A 16,288-nucleotide genomic window follows, 5' to 3' on the forward strand; every position below is an offset into this window, starting at 1 on the left:
CTTCTTGTGCAACCCCAGCCTACTCGCTGGTGGGGTGGTGTGAGGAGCAGAAAAGGCCTTGACTCTGTGTAAGCACTGCTCAGCAGTAACAAAAACATCCCTGTATTATCAACACTGTTTTCAGCACAAATCCAAAACATACTAGCAGGTATGGTGCTCTAAAGAAAATTAACTTTATCTCAGTGAAAACCAGTACATAAGTGAATCTGTACAGCTGGTCCCATCAATATTTGGTGCTAAAAATACTTCTTTTGTAGAAGGAGGAGAAATTGCTTTGCTTTAATTGGTTTGTGAAATGCTACTTTACTTCTGTAATTCAAGTATTCATGTTTCTCTAAAATACTGTAAAGCTTATAAAATATTTTTGATTATCTAAATAACCTTAAAGAGCATTGTTTCCTTTTCATTTCATCTAACATATAATGGTTTGCTGCTTTTGTCAGGGGTATTCTTGTGCTTGCATTCCTTTATCTTTCATGTTATGTTTTCCTAAGTCTTAAAATCACCTTAAAATTGCAGCTAGCTCCTCTTTATTATGAGAGGCCTAACATAATGTCTGAATTTTCTATTTACTATAAATCCACATTTTATTTTTATGATTAGACACATCACATTGCTGAATCCTTTGTCTTGTGAAACTAATTAGTAATTTTTGAAATAAATTATATCTTCTATTGTTTTATTTACATCAGTTATTAAACCGAATAGAACTCTGGCTTTAAATGTGGGTTATCTTGATATACTAAGCTGTCCTAGTCTCTCTAGTTCTTATTTTCTTTGCTGTCGTGGTTTGTCCGCATAGCCTTGTACTAAGACTTTACAAATACATTTTTAAAACCAGTGTAGTTAAGCATACATTTTTTTAACTGCAAAATTATTTTCTGTTACTAGGTTTATCAAGAGTTACAAGAAATTTGGTGGCCCACTTGAAAGGTAAACTTATTTGATTATATTTGTATAGCAACTTGGAACCTTATTTTCATTAAAATTAGAACAATACACCAAGAAACCTTAGGTTGAAGAGAAAATAGTGTGCCTAATCTTTTGCCTTGACTATAACATGAATTTAAATTAATTTTTTTTCCTTTCTTCATATATGGTATGTATGTAGACAGCCAGTTCGACAAATCTTTAAATTTTGCAAGACTGCTTGTTTTTCTTTATACTTTACCTACTGTCTTGTTTAATCTGCATTAGTGACAATCGTTCAGTTTTCTTGTTTGATAGAGTGGATAAAGCTGTAGGCTTTCAACAGACTAACTGCCAGTTTTGCATTTTTCTCATTGTCAGTTCTTATTTTAAGCTTTCTGTATTACTCTGTATTTTGAGAATAATTTCCCATCTTTATTTTCTTTAATAGTATTTATAGTCTATATGATCTTATTATATATAATAGTTCCTTTTCTATTTAAAAGAATGTGTAGTAATGTAACTCAAAACTGTATAGTTAGGGTCCTTTATAGTTCCTGTTGTATTGTCCTCTATGTGAAACACCCTTTTTTATAGTTTCTGTATTCTTTTCTATAGCTGCTTTTAACTGCATAGATCAAAATTGTACACAGCATAGCAAGTGTGGGTGAATGATAACTTACATGATCACTTCTCTAGTTTCAAAATCTGAAGGAGTCATTCATAATACTAAAGTTTTAGAGCTATAAAAACATATTTGTTTTCTTACAGGTTAGATGCTATAGCTAGAGATGCTGAGCTAGTTGATAAATCTGAGACGGACCTTAGACGTCTGGGAGAACTTGTACATAATGGATGCATTAAGGCTTTAAAGGAAAATTCCTTTGGACAAGAAAGAGCAGGTAAAGTGTGTTTGGGGGTGGGGGAGAGGAATAAAAAGTGCCAAGAGATCTGAATAATTCTTGCACTCTGATTATAACAAAACATTTGTGTTAGGGGAAAACATTAACAAAATGTTAGCATGCTAGGTGATTTAGAAAAAAGGATTATAGTAAGAAGACTTTTTGGGTTTGTTTTTTTCCCCCTTTCCCTGAGTGAGTTGTTGCAGTAGAATGCAGCATGGTTTTGCTTTACTGTGAAATTTAAAATTAAAATTAATTTGCTATTATTATCTGGAAGACCTTGAGATTCTGGAGTTTAATTAAAATGTTTGGTTGAGAAAAAGTCATTTGCTATAATTGAATGTCTTTTTTCTTTATGTTTGTCTATAAGATACACATAAGAGCAAAATATTTTAATAATTTGGTCCTTTATTTTAAGGAGGTAGACTTGGGAAAGTTAAAGGCCCAACATTCCGAATATCAGGAGTACAGGTGAATGCAAAGCTAGTCATCTCTCATGAAGAAGAGTTGGCACCATTGCACAAATCCATTCCTTCAGATCCAGAAGAAAGGAAAAGGTATTTTTTTCTTTTCCTAAAGGAAGCCATAATGTAGAAGGTTATTCAAGGCTTTTATGCATATATTTAAGCAATCCAGACTCTAAGCACACTGGGACACCAGTGTTGCTCCATTCCCTCTAAGAACTGGCAGCAGAAATCTGCTCCACATCCTTTCTTTATTCTTTCTTCCCTCTCCTTAGAAGCTGGTATTTGCTTTGGCTTCTGAACTGTATTCATTGGGGACTGGGTTCAGTTACTCTTAATTATTCCAGACTAGAAATTAGGCTTGTTGAGGAGCTGCTTTGTGTCACCTCTGCCTGAGAGAAAGCAATATTTGTCAAATTGGAGCAGATGGTAATTGTTGGTAGTTGTTTAGCCCTCTGAACTTTTTAGCTTGCTACCTTGTGTATCATAGTCCCTAGACTATCTGCTTATTCAGTTAGCAGTTACACTTGAGTAATATTTTAATCTTATCTTCATGGTTAGCCAGTTCTGACTCAATCCATGGCCACAGATAGATGTCTGTTGTTCTTTATATCTTAATCTTGATCTGCTTTAAAACATGTTTCGGTACTGATTTCAATAAATATTTTATAGAAATTGTAAGAAAACCTGATAGATATCTGGATTACTTACCTAAATATACCAGGATCTTAGTGATGTGTGGCATGTTCCCCTCTCCCTTGCTAAGTTTGAGAAGATCGCTTATTTATGTTTCTAATTTATTTCTACTAGATATGTCATCCCATGCCACACCAAGGCAGCTCATTTTGATATAGATTGGGGTAAGGAAGATGATTCCAACCTGTTAATAGGTATCTATGAATATGGCTATGGCAGCTGGGAAATGATAAAAATGGATCCTGATCTCAGTTTGACACAGAAGGTATGTCATTTACAAAATTTCATCAAGGACTTTTTTTGTTTAGGTAATAATGCTAATAAGAACAGTTACTGAAAGAGCTTATTTTATGATAACTGAAATTGCACAGAAGTTAGGTCAGTTGTACTCCTTTGTATCCTTCTGATAAATTATTAATTTCAAGATTTTGTGTATTCAGTTGAAGTATACCTTCTTAGAGTCTGTTATGTTTCTGTATTTCTATGTATTTGGATCTCTGTCACTTGAATTCTTTCTCTTCCATCTTTTGCTTCCCTAGTTTAAATGCTCTAGTTGTGTTAATTTTATTCTTGATCTTTTGGAGGGAAGGTTGTTTTGGGGTTTTGGTTTGGTTGTCCTATCCCTGATTTCTTTGCTTGAAACTGTCTTTCATTTGCAACATGAGAAAAGCTATACTCATCAGATTAGAAGTAGCGCAATGACTGCTTAGAAGTAGTGAGAAACATTTAGGGAAAGACTGGAGTGAAGCAAACTCAATGACATTGCCAACAACCTGTAGCTTTGGGATTTGAGGAGCCAGGGTTGTATACAAATGTTTAATGATATCCTGCCCTTGCCTTCCATTAATTTGCTTGTTTTATGAAACCACTCGTTTATATTTTTGGCTTCTTGAAATATCCTGTGGTAATGAGTTAATGAATGCATTTAGAAGCACAAGGCAGAACTAGGAGATCTGTGGATGACAGTGGTACAGGAGCTCTGAATTTTTTAGATAAACTATGAGAGTGGAAACAGAAATTTGAGGCTAGTTTCTTGAGTTTACAGTAAACTTTGTGGGACCATTTCCAAGACTACATTAGTTGTGTGTTTGGGGAAAAATAAAACGTTTAAGAAATTCTCCGTTCCTTGAAGCATGCTGGCATATTGGTCAGATATAGTTGGAGTAGATTGGTTTTTTTACCTTTTTTTTAATTCAGCTTTTTCTGTTCCCAGTGCTCCAGACTAGCAGCTTCCTAGTTTGATAATGTGTACTTGTAGTTGATACTACCATTGCTCTCCTCAGATTTTACCTGATGATCCAGATAAGAAACCCCAGGCCAAGCAGTTACAGACCCGTGCAGATTACCTCATTAAATTACTGAATAAAGACCTTGCAAGAAAAGAAGCGCAAAGACTTACTGGTGCAGTAAGTAAACCTTGATATTCAGTAGCGAGATAACATAATATGCTTACGGGCATGTCAACAGATACTTGTTTTAATCTTAGTTCCACTCTTCTTTGTTTTGTGTAATTTTTCTCTGTATTGCTAATCATATTATATGAGACTAACTCAAGGAATGAATTGCAAGTTTAATATTGTTTTATTCTCTCTTATTTGTATATATTCTCTACTGTTGCATTAGGCTCGGTCTCCAGTCCTGAGAAAAGTGGTGGTCATTAGTGGCAATAAATAAAATGAATGCTTTCTTTAACATAAAAACCAAATCTTTTTCTGCAACTGTGGTGCAAAGACACTTGTCAGTTGACATCATAAAGGTACTAATTTGCATTCAGGGCAATTCAAAGAGGAGGAAAACAAGAACTAAGAAGAATAGAGCAACAAAGGCTGCAAAAATTAAAGAAGAAATAAAAAGTGACTCCTCATCACCACCCTCAGAAAAATCCGATGAAGATGATGAGGATAATGAGGTAAACATCATTCATATGGTAAAGATGGCTATTCAGTTGTTTCTATTAGTAACACTTTCTATTTGATCTTCTGTTTGACTTAATAAAATTGAAGCACTTGGATGGCATCCTTCTTCTGTGGCAGTTAATATTGCATCAATATAATCACATGGAAGATTATATCTATTTTAATTTAATGATAAGCCTGTAGCTCAGACATTATGATTAGTTTTCCAAATTATAATATCATAAAATAATGTTGTCACTCAATTACAAGTGACATTGTGCAATTTCAATGTTCTTTAAAGACTTGAGCATTGTATCTGCTAGAAATGCAATTTTAATGTAACATCTGAATATAAAACTAATGTTTCTGACTAATCCATTATTACTACTGATAATGATTCTTCAGGTAGCAACTTTTGTTCAGGCTCAGGAAAAAAAAATCAAGCTTGAGTAGAAAAAACAGCATGAATAAATGATGTTTTAAGACATGCAAGTGAATGCTTCTGTGTATGTCAGGGCTTTCATTATTCTAATAGACTACTCAACTTTGTTATGTTTTTATTACTTCTGATGTATTCCTTTAGGCCTCTGTTTTTGTTGGGTCATTTATTTAAATTTATCACACAGCAGAAACCACTAGAGAGAAAAAAAAAAAAACAGATGAAGTTTAGGGGCCATGTTGCACCTAATTTTGTGACTTTGAAGGTAGCTGAAAGAACACCAGATTCTTCAGAACACCTCTGGAAAAGAGAAAGTTGGAACTCTGTTCCCTTCTCCTGTGACTGTGAATGTTTAATTTGTGGTCAGTAAAAAGTTACTGGAACAAAGCTAACCAGAACAGAGGTCTTTTATCATCACCATGCCCTGAAAAATCAGCTCAGTCTTGTGATGCCTGCTTCCTTATTGTTTTTAGCTCTTTGCAGCTTAACTACCTTTTACGGGGCAGATTTCTTTGGGGATATGAAAGTTAAATGGACTTAATCTCTCACCCCCCCATTACCCCTGCCCAATCAGTACTTGTTTTGTGTCACATCAAGGAAATGAGTGAGTAGTCCTCATTTTGTTTCGCAACTGCATCCAGCTCCATTTGATAGGTGTTAAACCTAAGTCTAAAGAAATCGCACACAGATAAAAAGTACATTTTAATCTGATGGTTACAAAACTTGTATAGTTAGGAACTCAATTTGATGTGACACATATGCTTGTGTATTGCAGGATGAGATTGTTTCAGTGAAACATCCACATAAAAAAATAAAAGCAGAAGAAGAAAATGAAGAAAAGCCTGAGCCAGATATTGGTATAAAGAAGGAAGCTGAAGAAAAAAGAGAGACAAAAGAAAAAGAAAATAAGAGGGATTTGAAAAGGGAGAAAAAAGAGAAAGAGGATAAGAAAGAATTAAAAAATACTAAAGAAAAGAGAGAAAACAAAGTAAAAGAATCCACACAGAAAGAAAAAGAAGTAAAGGAAGAAAAGGTAACTAGGTTTATTTTTCTTATATAGCACTAGAAAAGGCCACCAGGTTTTTGTGAACGATTTTGAGTTGAAAAGGTATTTTGGATCATTTACTTTACAGTTATCGTTTCATTGAAATCTTTTGAAGTTTTATTTTTACCACTTGTAACTACAAGGACAGGCAAATTAAATGGGAAATTACATCTTTAAAGATGCATAGCTTAGTGGGACTGAGAGTGCAAGTGGTGCAAGAAACTTGTCCATTCTCCTCCATCCCTTGGAGAGAGAAAATAAAAGGTACTGTCATTGAATGTCAGAATATTTTTTTTTCTTGTTATTATTGAAGAGAATGCAGTAATTGCAGTGATTGCCTAATTACAGTATAATTCCAGCCCAAAAATAAGGTTTACTTATCAGATACATTTTCATATTTTGTTCTTAGGTAAATGAAATCAAATCTGAAAATAAAGAAAAAAATAAAAAAGTTTCATTGTTGGATATTCCAGTTCATATTACTGCAACTAGTGAACCAGTTCCTATATCTGAAGAATCTGAAGAACTGGATCAGAAGACATTCAGTGTGGTAATTCCCTTGTTGATAACTTAGTGTTTACACTTGATATTCTAAATGAACGCAGGTTCTGATGTTCTTGATTCTGCTATTAGGCATTATAACACAGATATCTATTGCCAGTAAAATCTTAGATCGGTGAAGGGTTATCGACACTATACTAAAGTCAGTTTTGTTTTCAGGCCAGCAGTTTTATTTTATTGCATTTATGCAGTATAGTGAAGAGTATTTGTCTAGTCGTCTGTGCGCTGAATAGTTTTAAAATACAGACTGTGAAGATCCGTCCTCAAGAATAATTTGTGGATACTGCTTCTTAAAGGACAGAAACGAATGAATTTTAATGCAGCTGCTGTAGTCTCTGGCTTGGCCTTATCGAATACCCCTTTGTTCTTTGTAAGCTAACAAGAGAAATTAAGTTTCAAAGTTGCTCTTGAAGTATTACAGACTTCCTGCGTTAGACAGAGGAAGGAACAAATCCTAAAGTCCTTAGAAATATCTTGCCAGAGTAATATCTCTGATACCAAAAGAATTTCAGTTATATCACTACTTTTGACCACAACAGAATCAATATTGGAAGAAAAAAAGGTAGGTAAACTCAATCTATGTAAACTTTTATAGGTCAATTGGGGCCTTTGGAAAGATGCTGAGGAGTTACTTTGAGCAGCTACTTTTCTGCTGTGGAAGTTCTATCATTCAGGTCTCAACAGTTGTCTGTTACTGCCAGACAGGTTTACTGGGTCTACTGTGGTGCTGGCTGTGTGTCGTGGTTTAACCCCAGCTGGCAACTAAGCACCACACAGCCGCTCGCTCACTCCCTCCCGGTGGGATGGGGGAGAGAATCGGAAGAGTAAAAGTGAGAAAACTCATGAGTTGAGATAAAGACAGTTTAATAAGTAAAGCAAAAGCCATGCACGCAAGCAAAGCAAAACAAGGAATTCATTCACCACTTCCCATCGGCAGGCAGGTGTTCAGCCATCTCCAGGAAAGCAGGGCTCCATCATGCATAACAGTTACTTGGGAAGACAAATGCCATCACTCCAAGCGTCCCCCCCTTCCTCCTCCTTCCCCCGGCTTTATATGCTGAGCATGACATTATATGGTATGGAATATCCCTTTGGTCAGTTGGGGTCAGCTGTCCCAGCTGTGTCCCCTCCCAACTTCTTGTGCAACCCCAGCCTACTTGCTGGTGGGGTGATGTGAGAAGCAGAAAAGGCCTTGACTCTGTGTAAGCACTGCTCAGCAATAACTAAAACATCCCTGTGTTATCAACACTGTTTCCAGCACAAATCCAAAACATAGCCCATACTAGCTACTATGAAGAAAATTAACTCTATCCCAGCCAAAACCAGCACACTGTGAGAGGCAAATTATCTTGTTTTCTCATCAGTATGGTACTGACCAGTTTATGTATGTGGGTTTTTTTGTTTTGTGTTTTGTTTTTTATCTAAATGTTATAAGTGACTTATCCATAATTTCCAGGATATCTTGTGTGTGGCTAGGTGACTGAAAATCACTCAATTCCCATGTACAATTACGCTTCTCTGTTCACCTCTACACTTAACTTAAGCAGTGTACTTTGTAAACTGTCTTTTTAAAGGTTGCTTTAAGCTGTGGTTAGTGCAATATGTAATGTAGCTGCTTAATTACTTAATGGCATGAACTGGTAATGGAACAGCTTCACTGATTTTTGAGTTGTCCCTAGATGTTGACACAGTGATGGTGATGTTCTCCAAAACCCCTCATATTTTTGATTCTGGATATACAGACTTGCCTCTCTTCCTTAGTGGGAGCAATTCTAGGTTGAATTTGTGTATAGAACATTTTTTTGGCCAAGCCTTCTGTTCTGGAAGATATATTCATCATTATGCCATGGTCAGATGCAATCTAATTAGCATGTTTACCTTTTCAAATGGAAATTACTGCTGTGGGTTGTTGAGGATAACTCATTTAACTTCTTGTCTGCCTTGTGTCAGGTAAAAATATGCATTTCATATTTGGCACAGATTGGTTCTCTGGTTCAGCCGCAGCGCCTGTCGCAGGGGTCGGAGTAGCCGCAGCGCCTGTCGCAGGGGTCGGAGTAGCCGCAGCGCCTGTCGCAGGGGTCGGAGTAGCCGCAGCGCCTGTCGCAGGGGTCGGAGTAGCCGCAGCGCCTGTCGCAGGGGTCGGAGTAGCCGCAGTGTCTGTTGTCGGGGCTGGAGTAGCCGCCTTGCCTGTTGCCAGGGTTGCAGTAGCTGCTGTGTCTGTTGCAGGGGTTGGAGTAGCCGCAGTATCTGTCGGTCTGTTTTCCCTCCCTTCCCCCTGAGGGTGCTGCATAGTATTGAGCAGTGTTTGGTAGATACTAGCCAGGGCCCAGCACAGTGCGATAGGTTGTGCCTCTTTGGAATAGCCACAGCATTTTCCTTTCAGATAATCTATCATTTTATCAGGGTCCTGTAGTTGTTCAGGAGTGAAGTTCCAAACCATTGGAGGTGAGAAGTTCTCTAGATACCTGCCCATTTTCTCCCACATGCCATGCCACCCATGGTTATTAAGCCTCGGGGCAGATTTCCGAAAGGTATTCTTAAACAGTTGTTTAACCTTAAACAAGGCCTGGAACACATTCAGGAGACATAACAATAGGAACATGCTAGTTTGAACATCCCAAGGATATTCAAAATTCTCAAGAGCCACTGTAATTTGCCTGGAGGAGAAGGGGAAGGTGAAGAAATGTGTCTCCCCTGTGGCTTGGCTCTCCGATGAGAAAAGGTACAAGGTGTAATTATTAATAGTTTCTGATAGACGGCTCCCGAAGTACGGAGGTGATGGCAATGCTGAGTACAAATACCAGATTAATTCCACAACCAGCAATTCTATCATATCATAAGCCAGTGTTACAAAGTACAACAACATGATAACTCTGGCCCAGTTCCCACGGGTGATAAACAGCACAACAGGGAGCATATACTGCAAGTAAGGTATTACATAACGCACCTTTAAGAACAAGTGCACCAACTTTGAGAGCAAATACATCAACATTGTGACCAGCAACTATTGAACTAATATAATGAATGTTTATAACAAATTTGTTCTAACACATTCCAGTCAGATTTGTCGTTATCTCAACCCGTTGTGCCCCACGTTGGGCGCCAAAAAAGGACTGTCGTGGTTTAACCCCAGCCGGCAGCTAAGCACCACGCAGCCGCTTGCTCACTGCCCCCCCACCCCTGGGATGGGGGAGAGAATCAGGAAAAAAAACTCGTGAGTTGAGATAAAGACAGTTTAATAGGACAGAAAGGAATGAAAAACAATGATAATGATAATAATAATAATATGACAATAGCAATACTAAAAGAATTAAACTATACAAAGCAAGTGGTGCACAATGCAATTGCTCACCACTCGTTGACCGATGCCCAGTTAGTTCCCGAGCCGCGATCCCCCCTCCCAGTTAACTCCCCCAGTTTATATACTGGGCATGATGTCATATGGTATGGAATAGCTCTTTGGCCAGTTTGGGTCAGCTGTCCTGGCTGTGTCCCCTCCCAACTTCTTGTGCCCCTCCAGCCTTCTTGCTGGCTGGGCACGAGAAGCTGAAAAATCCTTGACTTAGTATAAACACTACTTAGCAACAACTAAAAACATCGGTGTGTTATCAACATTCTTTTCCTACTAAATCCAAAACACAGCACTATACCAGCTACTAGGAAGAAAATTAACTCTGTCCTAGCCGAAACCAGGACACTACCTTGCCATTGTGATTGAATGGTATTTCCAAGCAAGTGTCTATAATTTAAAACATGCTAACTGGTTTATCTGCATTTACTATTAACACGTTTGAATTAGTGTGAAAATTCAAGAATGCAAATATGAAATATATCTATGGGTACATCTGTGTTGTCATCACTGTTACTAATTTAGGCACACCTAAACTAGCTTTATCCTAGATAGCTCAGTTTCTGTCAGTATCTGCATAGAACTCAGGCTTAAAAACTGCTCAGAGAAGGAATGCTGATCCTCTGTTGAATGCCAAGTTTAATTGTTGCAGAAAGTATCTACTTAAAATATATTAAACATTCTCATACTTAATCTTGACACTGAGTTTATATAGCTTTCAAGGTCCTAAAAATGTAAAAATAAGTCTTGTCCTATATACTTGTGCTGAAAGTTAAACCCATGATTGTAAAACCTAGTTATAATAATTCCTTTCCCTCAGAAAATCTTTTATATTTAATTAGTGCTTTCTTAAATCTTTAATATTTGTTTACAATCTAATGCTTTCATATAGGAGTAAATTTTCAACTGGATTTAAAATACTACTTTTTCCAAATGAAACCTTGTAGTAAAACTTAAGAGCTGTGAGCGAAGACTTGTTTTTCATTTGGCTTACAACAGTACTGTCTTTGCCTATATAAACAGCACAGTAAGGGTGGGTTATGTTTTACAATTTTTATTATCTTTTTATTTTCCTTTGAATTAATGTATTCCTTTTTTACATTTTATAGTGCAAAGAAAGAATGAGGCCTGTCAAAGCAGCATTGAAACAACTGGATAGACCAGAGAAAGGCCTTTCTGAAAGGGAACAGCTGGAGCATACTAGACAGTGCCTAATCAAAATTGGGGACCACATTACTGAATGTCTAAAGGAGTACACAAATCCTGAACAAATTAAACAGTGGAGAAAGTAAGTTATTCTGCATGATTTTTCTTGAAAAAGGAAAATCCATAATAGCTTCTATTAAGCAGAATAGTTTTTAATTATTTCTCTTGTTTCTTATTCTTCCTTTCTTGTATTTTTCTGCTGTATTAAATAAGGACTTATAAAAAGATGATTATAAATGGCTCCAGCTTTTAATGGATTCACTTTTTCATACTTACATAGCAATGCATTTTGTCCAGTAGGTGGAGTCATCTTACTTAAAACCAAAAGCAAACAGAAAATAACTGTATTTAGAGTATATTTAATGTTTAGTGGAAAAGAGTTCTTATCATTAAAGAATCTGGCTTTTTCAACTTTGAAGTTTGTTTTGGTTTTTTTTTTATTCATGCTAAAAATAGGCCATTATATATTTGTGTGGTGAAGTTTGAATGATTTTGAGTTGCAGAATCCTTTATTCTTTTTAAAAATATACTCTAAAATGAAATCAGATATTAACTATGACTTTATAAAAAACATTTATCATAACATACTCAGAGATGTATTTCAAAATGAAAGAAGAGTTTTAAATGTTCTTATGCATCTGTGAGGTGATAACTTCGGAAAAAATAAGAAAAATGTTGGTTTATAAACTTGTTATATTTTGTTGTTAAGTTCTTAATACAATTTGAGTTAGTTTTATCATAATGTGCACTTTAATCCTTTATGGTTGCAAATCTATCCTACGACAGTCAGTCAAGTGTTTAATTTCCTTGCAGACTGTTGTTAACAGAATATTTCTGCTGTTTGTACTTGCTTTACTTCAAAATATTACGGTGAACTGAAATACAAAAACAATATCCATCTCTTAAAGACACCTTGGTAAATGTTATATTTCTTTAAGTGGAAATTCATAGTAGAGCTACTATAATATTAATTCATAATAATGCTACAGTACCATACATAGATTATTAAAATATGTATTTCATCTGTCTTTAATAAGACATAGAATTTAGTTAAAGGTATTCATTCTATATTTCTTATACAGATGTCATTGGGCACAGCATTGGCTGGTTGCATCTACTTTTGCAAACCTCTAGGCCAAAACTATAATGTTTAAATCATCACAGTGAAAGAGCAGATAGATGCTTCTTGAGCCTACACACCTGAGATGTTTCTGAACTAAATGCTAATTAGAACAGTAGTATTCTGTAGTCTTTTAAGCACTCCACCTGTAAACTTTGCTAAAAGAATTCTAGACTTTAGATCTGGTGTCTGTGATCATAGAAGCAAATGTTGTCTTTAGGGTTTTGGCTTCTTGACACCAAAAGAGTTGATTTTTTTTTTTTTCCTTTCTTCTTTCATAGCATAGATTAGGATCAAAGTTTTTGCCATGCTACTTCCATCCTCTTTCAGATTTCTCATTTGGTTTCAAAAGCTTTGACTAGGCTTTGGAATTCTGTGGAAAAATCCTGTCCCTGATATCTGTAGGAAATGAGGCATGTAGGTCAAATTTCTTACACTGCAAGAGATTTCAAGTTTGGAAGAATCTTTACTGAGTAGTAAATACTCAAGTTTTCTGACATATTTCAAACAATCTTTCAGAAGACTTGCACAACAAATTGAAAACTACATTTTTATGCAATTGCACAAATCATTTTATTAACAGAATTGCCATTAATATTACTTCTCATGCACTTTGCATTCTGCAGTCATTGTGATAAATATTACAAAATGACAAATTATTAAAGGAATTAATTTCTCAAATGTTTGAAATACAGCTAAGTAATGTTTGCTGTGCAGCTAGGTAATATTCTGTGTAACAGACTTTACAATGATTTCAGTTTACTGAAGTACTGTTGAAATAATTTCATTTAAGTCCGTGTTCTGTTGTATGATACAATAAAAACCAATATATGGAATAATTATAACCTCTCTTTTTCCTCAGAAACTTGTGGATTTTTGTCTCTAAGTTTACAGAATTTGATGCCAGAAAGCTGCACAAGCTGTATAAACATGCAATCAAAAAACGCCAAGAATCTCAGGTAATACTTTCAGACTCTCTAAATATGTAAATATATATTTTAAGTTTTATAACTGTTTTATTAAGTATCAATTGAGTACACTCAATACATTTGAAGTGTATTTTACTGTTCATAGTAAACTAGTCTGTTTTCTTAGGATATTTTCTGAAGAATTCAGATGCAACTTTGGGATTTATCAATGATAATTTTTGTACTTGTCTCTTTTAGCAACACAGTGACCAGAATATTAGCAGCAATGTGAATACACATGTAATTAGAAATCCAGGTAAGAAATCTTGAGCATATTATTGTGCTGGATATCTTAAATGACAATATGTAAAATGAAATAAGCTTAAAACTGTCTCCTAGAACTCCCATACTGCTGGATATCATAGGAATAGGCTGACTTAGCATAACTTCACTAGTTTGCTGATGAAATTCAACTGAGCACGGACTGAATTTGGTACTTACTGATTTTAGTAGCAAGTTATTTGGCCATTCTTTTAAAGTAAATAAATTAATTAAAAAAAAAAAAACAACACTTTTTTGTATTTAATTTTGAGGAGGGAGAGAGGCCAACTCAACACTTGTAAACTTCTTGGAGGCTCTATACCTGTTTGTAGCAGTTGTAATGTCACCGTATCATAAGAAAGATATTCCCTGAAGTCATGGTTAGCAATCAGTTATATGGGATGTCTTTTATTGTTGACAATAATACTGTTTTTCTGTGCTCCCACACTTGCCTTCTTGTAATACTTGTTTTTATATCATGTTATGTAAAACCTTGAGTATGTTATCATGGGTTTAAAATGAGTATAATGTATTTTAGGAATACCACTAAAAACCTTTCATTAACAAGGTGTGCCTCTAAAACTGATGTTCATGCTAGGGCTATCTCTCCTTAGAGAGGAACTTCCTACCATTCTGTTTAAAATTGTTCTACTAAAGGCACCTGGTCTCTACTCACTGCTCATTTGGACCACACTGATCCTCTCCATTCAGTCTGTAAGGTGGAAAATTTTAGTTTCTCAGCCCTACATATCTACATTTCTAGCTTGCTTGCCTTCTACTTACTTCTGAGGTTTCCCTCAGTTCACTCACATTAGTGCGTTTGTCTTTCAATTATTTAGATCTTGTTTCTGTCAAATTATAATGCCACTTTCACATTGCTTTAAATCTGACAGGTAGAAATGCTGTTTGAATTGGTGAAGAAAAACATTTAGAGTGTATGAGACTTCCTTATAACCTCTGCTTTATTAAACAGATGTTGAAAGACTGAAAGAGAATACAAACCATGATGACAGTAGCAGGGACAGTTATTCTTCTGATAGACATTTGTCACAATACCATGATCATCATAAGGACAGGCATCAGGGAGATGCTTATAAGAAAAGTGACTCTAGGAAAAGGTCCTATTCAGCCTTCAGCAATGGAAAAAACCACAGAGACTGGGATCACTATAAACAAGACAGCAGGTAAATTGCTTCAGCAATTGTAAATTCTGTTAAGAATTCCCTTCCTGGTTTTGCAGTATGCTTGTAGTAAGCACCAAAGTATCTTTTCTGAGTAATGCAGAATTGTAAAGAAATTTCTCTAATGCAGTTCTGTTGAATTGACATAATTGTAGTTCTTACTATGTGTTCAGTAATACTAATATAAGTAAATCTTTTCAGATACTATAGTGATAGTAAACATAGAAAGTTGGATGACTACAGGAGCAGAGATCACAGGTCAAACCTGGAAGGAAGTTTAAAAGACAGTCGGCCTCATTCAGATCACCGTTCCCATTCAGACCACAGGATACATTCAGATCACCGTTCCACTTCAGAGTACAGCCATCATAAATCTTCCAGAGAGTATAGGTACCACTCAGACTGGCAAATGGACCACAGAGCTTCTGGTAGTGGCCCAAGGTCACCATTAGATCAGAGGTCTCCTTATGGTTCAAGATCTCCTTTAGGACACAGATCTCCATTTGAACACTCATCAGATCACAAAAGTACACCTGAACATACATGGAGTAGCCGGAAAACATAACAAAGACTGACATTTTCTGGACCTTCTTTTAGCCATATACAGTAAGCTAACACAGTAATTGCCTTATGTGACTTGAAAGATATGGACTGGATATTCTGTCAGTAGCAGTATTGTTACTTCTTTCCAGGGTGCAAGGTCTATTATCCCAACAATAGAAAAATATTTTTGTATTTAAAGTTTATGCTGCACTGTGCTGCAAATGTTGTGGCACTTCCCCCCCCCCCCCTTAAGAAATGGAAAATGTTTACTTTTACAGGGACCTCAACACTGCCCCATTCAGACTGGATCTCATAAAACTGTTTTTAGGCTGAACACAGTTTAAATTATGTTTGCAAATGAATTTTTAAACACTGACCTGTGATCATGTTTCAGGAAGGAATGAGGAGTTTGTTTTGTTTTCTTAGTAAAGAATTCTCAAGGACTTTTGTTCACTTTCCAAAGTTATTTGTTTACATTGTACACTGCAACCACCTTGCCGCTTTTCATCACAAGCTTGAATATTTAAGTTCTGTACCTATAACTGTAAAATAGCCAGGATTTCTTCTGTTTGTGATCAGTTGTAATAATGCCTTTTTACAAAATAAAATAAGTGGCTGAAAATTATTGCAAACTAATTAAATGAGCTTGCTTTTTTTTTTTTCTTGTTCCTTTCCCCACCAACTCAGGCCTTCTTGTCACAAGTATGAAACAAAGTCAGTATACTAACACTTTTTAATAAAATATCTTT

The 16,288-nt window shown here is 35.8% G+C and overlaps 1 protein-coding gene across 1 annotated transcript in view; it reads left to right on the forward strand.

The window, feature by feature from the left end:
- LOC127029272 (chromodomain-helicase-DNA-binding protein 1-like) overlaps window positions 1-15,758 on the forward strand; it is a 69,454-nt gene extending 53,696 nt beyond the window's left edge. The window contains exons 25-37 of the mRNA XM_050914839.1: window positions 892-933; window positions 1,681-1,811; window positions 2,230-2,368; window positions 3,086-3,236; window positions 4,255-4,377; window positions 4,746-4,880; window positions 6,087-6,338; window positions 6,760-6,900; window positions 11,370-11,548; window positions 13,449-13,545; window positions 13,753-13,810; window positions 14,789-14,999; window positions 15,198-15,758. Coding sequence (XP_050770796.1) covers window positions 892-933; window positions 1,681-1,811; window positions 2,230-2,368; window positions 3,086-3,236; window positions 4,255-4,377; window positions 4,746-4,880; window positions 6,087-6,338; window positions 6,760-6,900; window positions 11,370-11,548; window positions 13,449-13,545; window positions 13,753-13,810; window positions 14,789-14,999; window positions 15,198-15,561 — 2,023 coding nt within the window. The 3' untranslated portion in view covers window positions 15,562-15,758. The remainder of the gene's footprint in view (window positions 1-891; window positions 934-1,680; window positions 1,812-2,229; window positions 2,369-3,085; window positions 3,237-4,254; window positions 4,378-4,745; window positions 4,881-6,086; window positions 6,339-6,759; window positions 6,901-11,369; window positions 11,549-13,448; window positions 13,546-13,752; window positions 13,811-14,788; window positions 15,000-15,197) is intronic.
- Window positions 15,759-16,288: the final 530 nt, after the last annotated feature.

The sequence above is a fragment of the Gymnogyps californianus genome, unplaced genomic scaffold (genome assembly GCF_018139145.2).
Source record: "Gymnogyps californianus isolate 813 unplaced genomic scaffold, ASM1813914v2 HiC_scaffold_89, whole genome shotgun sequence".
NCBI lineage: Eukaryota > Metazoa > Chordata > Aves > Accipitriformes > Cathartidae > Gymnogyps > Gymnogyps californianus.